The following is an 11,809-nucleotide window of genomic DNA, read 5'->3' on the forward strand; positions in this document are numbered from 1 at the left end:
AATAGTGCTGCTGCTTGCAAATGGCCTCCCCTCCTTTCATGAACCATCCCACCTCTCCTGACATTTTTTTTCTAGGCCCAACACAGTGTCCAAAAAACAATAACCACCCCCTCATACTCCCCATCAAAGCTCATCCCATCCCAGCAGCAACTTGGCTTCCACCCCACCCCCAGTCATGTTTGACCTCAGGCTATATTTCAACCATCCTTTCCTCCAACACCTCGGCTGAATGATAGGCCTTGAGAGGGCGGGGAAGGGATGTAAGGCAAGGTTATATTTAGAAACTTGGATCCACAAAAAAAGTTTGTTTGCTCTCCCCACATCTGTGCTGCACCCTGTCACCTTGTAAATCTAAGAATGAATCCGACTGTGTTTGAAATATGTTGATCCACAGTTTATCTGTTGGCAAATATGAGGGTGTTTTTCCCTTAATGGATGAGGTGTTTAAAATAATTCCATACCTTCTATATTTGCAGGTGTCTTTAAAAATAAAAGAATAATTAAAAAAAATGGAATAATTGGTGGTAATTATGCAATTAAATTAAAGGCTGGCAAAATATTGTTTCACTATTTATATGAAGAAATACAACAGAAAAATGTAAGAAATAACACTATAATACAGTCCATTTACATGTAAAGACATTTTAAGTATAGTAGCCTATAGTATAGTACAATAAAATATAGTACTGTATGCATAGTATAGTAAAGTGTAGTATAGTGTAGTACAGTATAGTATAGGACAGTACAATAAAATATAGTATGTGTAGTGCAGTATAGTGTAGTACAATAAAACAGTATAGCATAGTATGGTGTAGTGTAGTGTAGTATAAAGCAATCAAATATAGTATAGTATGTAAATATAGTGTATCATTGTATTGAATAGTATAGTATAGTATATAGTACAATAAATTATAGTATAGTGTAGTATTCCATGACTGCTTTTACAACACTTGTCATTCAACAAGTACAGCCATTAAAGCATTTTTCTTGAATATACTTGAATACTATATTATACTAAGCTATACTATAATGCACTATACTGTACTATACTATACTATAGTATGGTCTTTATTCAGAATTCCTCACATCCTTCCTGTGCTAGTATATTCTATTGTGAAATCTTTATTTTGTTGTGTTGTGTTGGATTGTGTTGTGTTGTGTTGTATTGTGTTGTATTCAAGGCCATTTCTTTTCATCTTCTCAGCTGTCATGGGTATCAATTACCACTTCACCATTGAGGGGAGCTGTTGGCTCTTGGGACAGCAGGTGCTGCATTATTTTTATATTTACACACTGCACATTACATTTTAGCAAGTTACTCCTTTGTATAATAGTGATTCAGTATTATGTTATTTATTATTGACTCATTTCATGTAGGATTTTAGTGTTTTCTCATATTTTATTGGTGTGAATGTCATCTGTAAAGTGGTTTTGAAATGTTGCAAATGAACATAGGTTGCTTACTTCCTATTTTTCTCTTAAAATGGAACTGTGCTGGTAGTAAAGTAAGTGTGTCAGGGCACACAGGTCGATATACATAAGAGCTGAGTGACAAGCCACTTCACCCTCACAGTTCCTCATAATTTACCAGTTATCTTTATAGCTGTAATGAAAGATGAGAGATCTCATCTGTAAACCTCGCACTATACAACTTTATACAATATTTACTTCTTCTTCTCCTTCTTCTTATTCTCCTTCTCCTTTTTTTTTTAGTCTTTTGCGCTTTCCCTCTATTATGAGATGTTATCACAGTCATCGCTGAAAAAGTTACAATACACATACATGGATGAACAATTTATTTTTTACAAGCAATTCTTACAATTAACATACAGGGTTTTGTGTTTTTGTACAAGCCATTTTATTATCATGCAAATAACTGTGATAATAGTATTATATCTAACCTAATCACAGTGAATGCTCAGGTTAGTTTATCTCATTAATGACTTATTTGTGCCACCTTGCTGTTTTAAATATTAAATGGAAATGGAAATATATACAAACAGGAGTACTAACTATAATTAACAGAGAACTTATGCAGGTCCAACAAGGCGAGTCAGACACGGTAGGAGGAAGGCCCAGGCCTACCAGGAAGTTTTCAAACCATAATCTTTCTGAGCACAATAGTGGTTACACACAATGAAACAAAATTTCAATTAATATTGAAAATGTTTAAAGAGACATTTCCAAATAGATTATGCACTGATACGTGTACATCCACGTGTTAAAAAAGCATACTGGGCATCACAGTGACCTATGGTCTAAGATGCATACCATGTAAATGCAACACTCCCTCTCTCTTTCCCCTTTTTCTTTGCGATCGTACACTATCAATGACTGTTCTTCACTTGAATGTGTTCAACGACAGGGTTGATACCACTGTCATGTCGATACAGTTAGTATGAAGCTAGACCCAGTATCTGCTGATGTACTGGCAACCCCACTGTCACGACAACACTCCAGGAAGTGACTGCTCACAGACAATCAATTCAAATAACTTCCTCAAAGTGTTGTTTTTACATTTAGTTTTTATATAGATTAAACAAAAGACATATTATGAGTTTAGTACTGAGCTGCATAACTGATAGACAAGTGGTACACAGTTTTTGTTACCTTTGGAAAGAGCCAGGTCTGTTTCAGTCTTAATGCTAAGCTAAGATAACCACCTACTGGCCATAGCTACATATTTAATAAACATTCATGAGAATGGTATCAATCTTCTCATCATACTTCCAAAAATATTTAAATTCTTTATTTTAACATCAAATTAAAAAAATATATCCTGTAAAAATAACCTCACAAAGAAGATAAAATCTTCCCAAATTTGAAAATGTGAAGAAAGGTTTATGAATGTGTATTTAGGTCTACAGCTGTGATCTTATAGAGTTTACTGAGAACTTTCATTGTAGATGTCGGCCAGTAGTAGTTTTGCTGTTTTAAAGCTGATGGTTTCTCTGTATGCATGAACGTAATTATGCACTGGCATAAGGTGTTTAAGTTATTTAGCCTACCCTCATTGATATAAATTTGACTGAATGTATTAGACTCTTTTAGTTTTTGCCAAATAATAAACTGGGTGTTTTTGATCTAATGATTTAAAGGAGCTATTTGTAAGTTTTCTCTGCCACTAAACGTGCTTTCTTGCTGGGTGCAGATGGTGGTGATTGTCGCTTGACAAGAGCTTCGGCTGTCATTGCGTTTACATGACGGGAGGTTTTAGTACACCCTCTGAGCAGCACTGCATCTTCAGGGCAGATTGGAGGCTACAGTGAGTTGCTATCGGAAAGTGACGGGAGGTACCAGGGCTAGCTGGTTAGCGTGCTAACTTAAGTAGAAGAAAAAATGTGATAGAGACAAGAGATGCTTTCCACTGCTGGAGACAGCTCATGGTGAGTAAAGGAATAAAGTTTGATGCTGAAATCGTAACATTTCTTCAAGACTGGTAAGTAAACAGCTGTTAATGCTAATGAAGACTATGTAGCAATAGCAAAATTTACGAATAGCTCCTTTAAAGTGTGATATCCAGTGAATAGTTGAATTTGTGTGATAGTCAGGAAATTTTCCTCATTCTTTTACTGCTGTTGTTATTTATTTATTGACTTATTAGATATGTTTGGCAAACATCTCTCTCAACCCTAGCATCACATTACTTGCAGTTCCCACTTTCACAACGAAATTGCTGCTCTGCAAAGTGGGGAGGGTTTATTGTGCAGGTTTTGCCTATCTCAGGGAAAATCTGAGCGGAGGCAGAAGAGACAAAATTCCACAAACAGGAGATTCTTATTATGCTTTTTTCAAATCTATATACCTATTCACAAATCTCCATACGCATATTTCCATATTGCTACTTTCTGACCTATAAACCACACTGAGGTTTCTGTGGTATTAGTTCTCTACTTTGGATGACAGTTTCTAAGTGGTCGCCAATATCTTTTGTTATACAGAAAGGCTTTGGGGATTATGTCTGTTGTTCCATACTTTTATGCTGCATTACCAGTATTATCAAAGGATTGGTCCCACTGTACAGCATTATTGGTGCTATTCACAAAATGCTCCTGTTTTTATCAGAACAGCAAGGTTGATTAAGCATCGAACACCAGAAACTATAGCTGTAATGTCAACACTTGATTCAATCATGACATTTCAGTATCTTTCCTGCCTACATATATGGTTTTCTCTCTAGATGACTCTTCCCCAGGACCTCATCACTGAACTGGTACGTTAGTTTCTTCTTAATTTTTTTCACCTCTCCAGTTTTGCCATAGTTGCGCAAAGCACGAGCCATCTTCTGATAGGTCATTTTCTTGCGGTTGCCTTTCTGGATTCCCCAACGGTGTGCGAGTGCCTCTTTGTGTTTGGAAGAAAACTGGAATGTCCCTTTATCTCTGTCCACCCACCAGATACTGTCCTTCATATCACCGTTTCTTAAAAGGTCCAACAGGAACTGGTACAATCGGATCTTCTTTTTATTGCCTTTTGGAGACATCAGAGAGTTGTATGTATTATAACTCTTTGTTGCTCACAAATTTAGCAACATTACATTGTAATAATGTAAAAGATTTGAAAAACAAATTTAAAAAGGTTAATCTGTCTCATTCCCAGGCATGGGAACAGTAGATGAAACTATATATTTTTGTGAGATTCAGTTGAGTCTATACAGTCATATCAATTATACAGTTATACAGAGTTTAAGTAGAATTTGGGACCACAGACATCAGACAAATTAGTTGAAAAAAATAAAAAATAAAATTCTTTTGTGGGTAGCAAAGGCAGAATACTACATATCTTCAAGTTTTATAGCTTTGCAATACAGTTTGATGACTACACAAGAAAACCCATCAAAATTCTGAGGAATACTGCCAGTATTAGTATTAATTACGCTGTCACTGAGCTACGTGATAAAACTTGCTTATGACATAAAAACTGTTTCTGAAGCAGATTAATCAATGCTTACATATTACACATGCTGTATACAGGTTCTTCACATCACTTTACAGATGTGTCTGTAGCCCATTGATACAGTTCAAAGGTCAAGTGCTGAGTTTCAACTAGAAACTCTACATACTGTATACCTATATCAAAAATAAGATTAATGACAAAATAACTCATTTTATTGTCATATCATTCCAGTCTTTGTGCTCAGACAGTTCTCATATACTCTGCAACTTCAAAAATTCAGTAAAATCGTAAATTACAGCCTGTCTGTACTCCATATTGTTTCCATTTTATAAACATGCTAATAAAAATTAAATCTGATTGTAGTTTACAATCCTACTGTCATTGAAATTCGACTGTCATTGAAAGTTACATATATAACCATGGTTCTCCGAGTTCAGAGGCTCGCCACTGCTTATTCCATATGTGCATGGTCTTGTCCCCACAGTGTACAGTCTCAATAAATGGTCATTTAAGGACCATGCATTGCCTCTGTGGTTAAACTTGTCTGAAACATGTTTCTGAGATGCCCGAGCCCAACAAATAGTCACACACTCAGAGAACCATGTTTACTTATCAATCTGTCTGTTCTCTATTCACCCCTGCACCTACATATTGAAAATGTGCTGTCCATGTTCACATTAAAAAATGACATTGCATTAACACGAATGGAAAGAGCTGGCTGTTGTCTGCTGTAAGTACCAGTGAAGTAGATGACATACAGTCACCACTACTGAAGCGCTCACCTACTGTAGGTACTTATAAAACCTAATACAACTAGTTACAAAGGTATACTACACACAAACCATTTGACTATAACTACTGTAGACACTGTGTACCAAACACTGTTTAGGCTCAACTTGTCGTGTCAGATCTTAAGCTTGCCAAAAGAGGAAGTGGAGGCTGTTTAGTGAGCCAGCACACTTTATTTAACTATGAAGTGAAAAAATACATTATCCTGAACTAAGGCCTACTGACAAATGGTCCCTTTGACTCAGGTGGAATAGTAAACCAATCCTGCTGTGCTGGACATGAGGCCTGTTCAACAAACAGGGTGCTGTCAGTCACATTTATGTAGTAAAACTAGACAGAGCTGACCAAAACATCACTCCACAGTTCTATAACAAGTGGGCACCTCATCAGAAGGCCCAAAAGGTAGCCACTAGGGATAGCCTGCCATTCTTCTAGAACAACATTGGATTATTTCCACGATTATTTCCATCCCATGTAAAAATCCAACCTTGGAGACTAAGGATATAACATTGTCTTTTTGTGAGCCCACTTCTGTTGAAGATGCGTCACCCTCAGTGCGAAAGCAATTGTGCAACTAGTAGCTCGTCCTAAAAGTGCATCTCAAGTTGTCAGCAGAACAAAAAACTGACATGACGCAATACCAAACCTCCACCATCCTAATGCGAGGACACTGGCCAGTAATCTAGAAAGGGCCTTTAGAGCAGCTCTCATTCTTACATGGTAAGTAGAAAGCACTAATGCCCACTCACACACTATTCTATTTAAATGAAGGTTAAATACCAAAGCAACTGCACATATCTCTCCACTTTGTGGAGGGAATCGACAAACAATATGCATTGTGATATAGCATAACCACTTATTGACAATAGGAGCACCGCCAGCACAAGTAAGCACTAAGTCAAAGACAACTAGACTTGGTTCAGATTCTTGAATGTAAAGCAAGTCCAGAGACTTAGCACGTCTAGATATACCATGACCTGGATGACTGAGAGTCTTCACATGGCCAGCACAGTTGCTGCGTCTTAAAGTATTGGTGTTAACTGCTCAGTAGAGAACTGGAGTGCTCACACACGGTATGAAATGGCTTGAAAATCTGTTTCCTTACCCATCTCGCCAGGAGTGACATAAGGGGCACGATCTCTCAGACATTCCTCATCAGACACCTCCAGCGGGGGACTTCGTCCTCCATGGTCTTCATCATCAGAGCTGCGCTGAGACACGTGTGGTGTATACACAGTCCGAGGAAAGAATGCTACCTACAGCACAAGTCAGAATTAATTCTTTTAAATATTAAATCAAAACATTTGAAATAATTAAACTTGGATAATTGCTGATCATATACAGTGTCCATTTATGTTGCTCAAAGGTTTAAAAAAAAACAAACAAAGTGCATGACAATGTTACATATAATGTATATTCTGTATTTAATCATCAAGTCAGTATGCCATTTTTTAATAGTTACACAGTTATGCCATAAAAGTAAATTCATGCATCATTTCACAGAATACAACATGACATGCTGGGAAATGCTTGGATCCTTAAAATGCGGTGAGTGACCTCCAAACTGCAGGACTTCACTTGAGCTTTAGCTTGATATTCAAAGCCGGAGAGTATACAGTACTGTACTTAAGTACATTTTTGCAGGACTTGCACTTGAGTATTTCCATTTTAACCTACTTTATACTTTTATCCCACTACTCAACTTTTTAGGCTATTAGAATTATTTATCAGCTAAAGTTACTGTTCCTAATATCAGGCACATGGTTTGAAATGTGAGTTTTTAATCAAAAAATAATTGTCATTGTAAATGAAAGAATATAGCAACATCTGTCTCTGCATGAGCTGTGATGTGTGGACACTGCTATAACTGTATGCCTGGGTGGGCAACATATTCATAACATCCTTTACAAAAAACACCCAGTGGTGGAAACCTACATGTGAATTCCATGTGTGAATAGTGGTTTTCACATTGTATTCTCATATCACGTTTCAATTGATGCATTAACACTTTTTTTCTACACTCAAGCACATTTTGCTCCCATTGTAAAAGTGACAGCCGTTTTTTTTTTTTTTTTTTTTTTTTTTTTTAATCAAAAGGGAAATTTCACTTGCTCACAAGTAGAAACCCTAATGTGGCCTAAAAGCTCACATGCTATGTGGCTTGTTTGTTAAGGACACAAACAGCACAAACACAAGCTGTGGAGCTGAAACGAAGTGTGTAAGTGTAAGTTGAAAAGTGACATGGAAATACTTTTTTTAATATGCCAGTCAACAGTACATGCATTTCATATGTTATAAATGAATAGATTATTTACAATAACAACCCTAATCATGTTAAGGTTTTGCCTGTGAGCAGTGCTGGATGCATCTGAATTTATTTAGCACATAAATTAGATTCATTCTTCCATCCATTTCTTTTCTTTTAATGCAGGTTTAGCACTTTTGCATGTATTGCCTTAAGTGTATGAAGTGTGTGATATAAATAAGATTTTCTTTTTTGACTGTTGCCTTTTTAACCACCTCTGTTTGTAATTGCACGTTCACTTGGTTAGACATACTGCAGTTTAGTGCTGTGCAAAAACAGAAATCTCTGTTCTAGTTCATTGGTTCACAACTGGAGGGTCGAAACATGCAGTTGTGACTCTGAGCGAGCTTCACTAAGCTGTCAGTCTCTATTCAAAGAAAAATGTTTTTTTAACTGAAATTAAAAAGAAAAAAAGAAACAATACTAAAATTAAAGTTTTTCTTCTAACTTAAAGATTCACTTCCTGATTTTTGTAACAAGACCCTAAAAGGCCTCCAACTCCCTAAATGTCCTGTCTGATCTGAAACCCAACTGTGAATTATGTAAAATATCTGCAGTGAATCAGGATGACATTTGCGAATGTGGAGGTGTTATTGTGCATTACGGGTAGTGTGTGTAAGTCATAAGACCTCTGTTTCATTTTAAGAGTTGTCTGTTTCTTGTACATATAGTTTTACTACCTTAGTACCAAAACACTGAGAGCTATTAGTCTAATTAATGCTTTAATTATTCAAATTAGTGGTACACTATGTTCAGGAAAGTCATTCAGTCATCACGTTGTAACCCTTAATTCTGAGGTTACATTGCTTTAGTAAAGAAAACTTAATACAGCCATTTCTTTTTTGTTTTTAGTTTTATGCATCTTAATTAGATTTACATGTATATTTGAATGCATGTAGTTGTGTGTGTTGATGTACTTCCTGGCTGTTTATTTTTTTCTATAGAAGTAGGTTTATTGCTGGGTGCAAGACGGACTTACTGGTTGCTGTAACACATGTGGATGTGCAGCAAGATTTGGATCGAGCAGGTTTTCTGCATCATATCGTATGGCTTCGTGTCGTATGAGGCCAGGCGGGTGGAGAGCCTGCACGCTCTGCAGCTCTGTGAAGTTGGTTTCTTGAAGGTTTTCAAACTCTGCAGGGTGTACGTGAGGGTGAGGGTGGTAGTCCCAGTGATCTAAATAAAGAAGGTGAGAAACAGCATAATAGCCACAGCCTATTGTATCTTAATATCAGTGCTTTGTTGTATCAACAGTTGTTGAAATTGTAAGTCAAACACAGCTCCATACAAAACTCAAGAAATTGTACTAAATATATTTTGATGTAGTAAAAACACATGTTTAAAGATGACTCATGGAAAAAGCTAGACTGTCTGTCTATGAAAATTTATCTTTGTCATAAAGTACCAAGTCAAAAACAACTGCAGTTGACAGTGAGGTGCTTACTCATAGTGCTAGAGTCCGCATAAACTGAAACAAAATGAGGAGAATAATGGAGAATTCAGCATGAAGCTCTTTCCTGTTTGTTGCCACACTAACAGTGTGGCCACAACCGTTGACTGTAAAACCTTGACTCTTTTTCACATGGTCATTGACCCCTATTTCCCACAGAATATAGTTGAATATAGTTAACGGGTAGATAAAAAAAAAAAAAATTCAAGAAGCTGACTTTAAATGTTTTAAAGAGTTAGACATATTTTAAGTGTGAGCTAATCAGGGAAATAGAGGAGAGCCAGATAAAGATGAACAAGTGTTTGACATGACTGCTAATCCAAAATACACCGTATACTCTTAAAACATATAAATTAAATTAGATAGTAAAGCCTTGTCATACACCCATTGTAACACTGTAAGATCACCCCCACCCTCCCAACCCCAGGCACATGCTATTTATGTTGTTTTGGTGCAGTATTCAAAACAGTTGATTACAAGAGAAAGTAAAGCACCTCTCTTGTATCAATAAAACCCCATGGGGCGAAAGTTGTTCTATGTCTGTAGTCGTAGCAGCCGAAAGAAATGGCATCTGTTTCCTGTGTTCCATACACCCTAATGTGGTGTGCTCCAGCTGCACACTGCAGGCTTTTTATGTAGGCTTACAATGCAACAGAAAAGTCAGTGTCACCACATCGGGCCATGGTGGTTAATTTGGAAAATAAGAGAGATGACTAAAATGACTAGTTTATTTTAATGGAAACTGAGAGCACGGTGTCGAATGCAAGATTCACTCCAGTGGATTTAGTTCAAGTCATTACCATTTACCCCAGCAATCATCATCATTATTTGTTTGAATTTTATAGTTTTTTTATATATAAATAATACATTTAAATTTGAATATAACCCACTGTGATTTAAAAGAGCAACTGGCGATTTCAACTCAAACAATGTTCACATGAGACAAAAGCACTGTTGAAGTAAAACTCACCTGCCTGGATATCTGCATCTAGGACATATGGATTATAATATTCTGCAATTTGGTGTCTGTAGATCTCTGGTTCATACATTTCTTCTGAGTGCTGCAAGAGCAAATTAAAACATTTTCAGCCACAAAATATCATGAAAGAAAAATCTTCTACTAGTGTATGTGGTGCAGACGACACCTTAGATCATTACTCATCTAATCCTTTAAAGGAAATATAAATACTCACCATCTGTCTTTCATAAAACGTTCGTATTGTTTCTAGATATGTTTACATTTGTAAATTAGACGAGGCATTAGCAATATTTGTTAAAAAAAAAAAAAAAAATGTTTTCCTTGCCACTGCTGTTCTGAAACTCTCAAGAGCTTTTGAGTTTCATTTTCACGATGGCCAAAGTATAAAAGACTCTTACACTTTGTATCCTGTATTCAAATTGAAGTAGACTCACATTAAGTCATGTAATTTGAAATAGTGAACTTATGTTGTCCTTTCTCTTGAATATGAAACGTGTTTTCAGTTTAACACTGCGTTTAAAACAAACTACCCATGGAGCTCTTTTAAGCCTCAGATATTAAAGAGTCAACTCAGTGTTTAGATATGAATAAAAAACAAATCATACTTACAGGCGGGATGAGGTAGCTCTCCATTCTGTATGGATGCAACATGGAGACCTCTTCTCCAACGGTCCGACTCTCAGACGCTTTGCTGGCAAAACACTCTCACAACCTTTCAAAACTTTAGCGGCACCATTGCACAATGTTTCAAAATTTCCTTTCATTCAACGAAAACCAAAAGATGTCTCTCTCTCTCTTATTGTATAGCATACACTTATGACCTTAACTACTCTCGGAGGCCTTCAGCCGTGTCAAATAAAATGAAATAAGCAAGGGCTCCTGTTTGACTGTGAAATGAAAAAGGAACTTTTGACTTCTGTAAAAATTGTGTGGGTGGGAGCAGTAGAGTGTGTCTGCTAAAGGTTCCTGGCCATTGATGATTTGTCAGAGAAGACCAAGAAATTTTTATCAGGGTCTATCTACTCTACCCTTCCTCTGCAGCCAATCATCAACAAGGGTTTTTCTCACATTCTCACCCCCGCCAAAAAAAAAAAAAGTCTTACAGGTGGTTAACACTGGGTGCAACAATCTACTGTTGAATGTTTAATGTTTAAGTCTGGTTGATTTTATTCATGTCTTGTGCTTTTAAGATATTTTTCATTAAAATGACTGCATGCTTTGGTCTCAACCTCAATACAGTCATCCAGTGAAAAGTGTGGTTATACAAGGCTTAGTGGATACACTACTACTTTATTTTAGAATTAATTGGCTGTCTAAAAGCATTTTAAAATGGTCTATTACACACTACAATGTGGTTGCACACAGATATGAAGACATTTTTAAAGTTTTG

General features: G+C 36.5%; 1 protein-coding gene across 1 annotated transcript; it reads right to left on the reverse strand.

Annotated features, from left to right (window-relative positions):
- Positions 1-3,437: 3,437 nt before the first annotated feature.
- On the reverse strand, positions 3,438-11,387 carry LOC111238387 (transcription factor PU.1-like). Its single transcript, XM_022767860.1, has 5 exons — positions 11,029-11,387; positions 10,411-10,501; positions 8,970-9,166; positions 6,791-6,941; positions 3,438-4,470 (listed from the first exon to the last, which is right to left on the reverse strand). Exons 1-5 carry the CDS (start codon positions 11,068-11,070, stop codon positions 4,157-4,159), a joined length of 795 nt encoding a protein of 264 aa, XP_022623581.1. The 5' UTR covers positions 11,071-11,387; the 3' UTR covers positions 3,438-4,156.
- Positions 11,388-11,809: the final 422 nt, after the last annotated feature.

The sequence above is a fragment of the Seriola dumerili genome, unplaced genomic scaffold (genome assembly GCF_002260705.1).
Source record: "Seriola dumerili isolate Sdu_G_001 unplaced genomic scaffold, Sdu_1.0 BDQW01001299.1, whole genome shotgun sequence".
NCBI classification, from domain to species: domain Eukaryota; kingdom Metazoa; phylum Chordata; class Actinopteri; order Carangiformes; family Carangidae; genus Seriola; species Seriola dumerili.

Bases quoted from the DNA above. Each gene is read 5' to 3' on its own strand.
- LOC111238387 (XM_022767860.1), bottom strand. From the start codon at position 11,070: ATGTTGCATCCATACAGAATGGAGAGCTACCTCATCCCGCCT. The intron at 9,167-10,410 runs GTGAGTTTTACT...TTCTTTATTTAG, and splicing joins AGATGCAGATATCCAGGCAG to ATCACTGGGACTACCACCCT. The intron at 4,471-6,790 runs GTAAGGAAACAG...TGTCTCCAAAAG, and splicing joins TGTCACTCCTGGCGAGATGG to GCAATAAAAAGAAGATCCGA.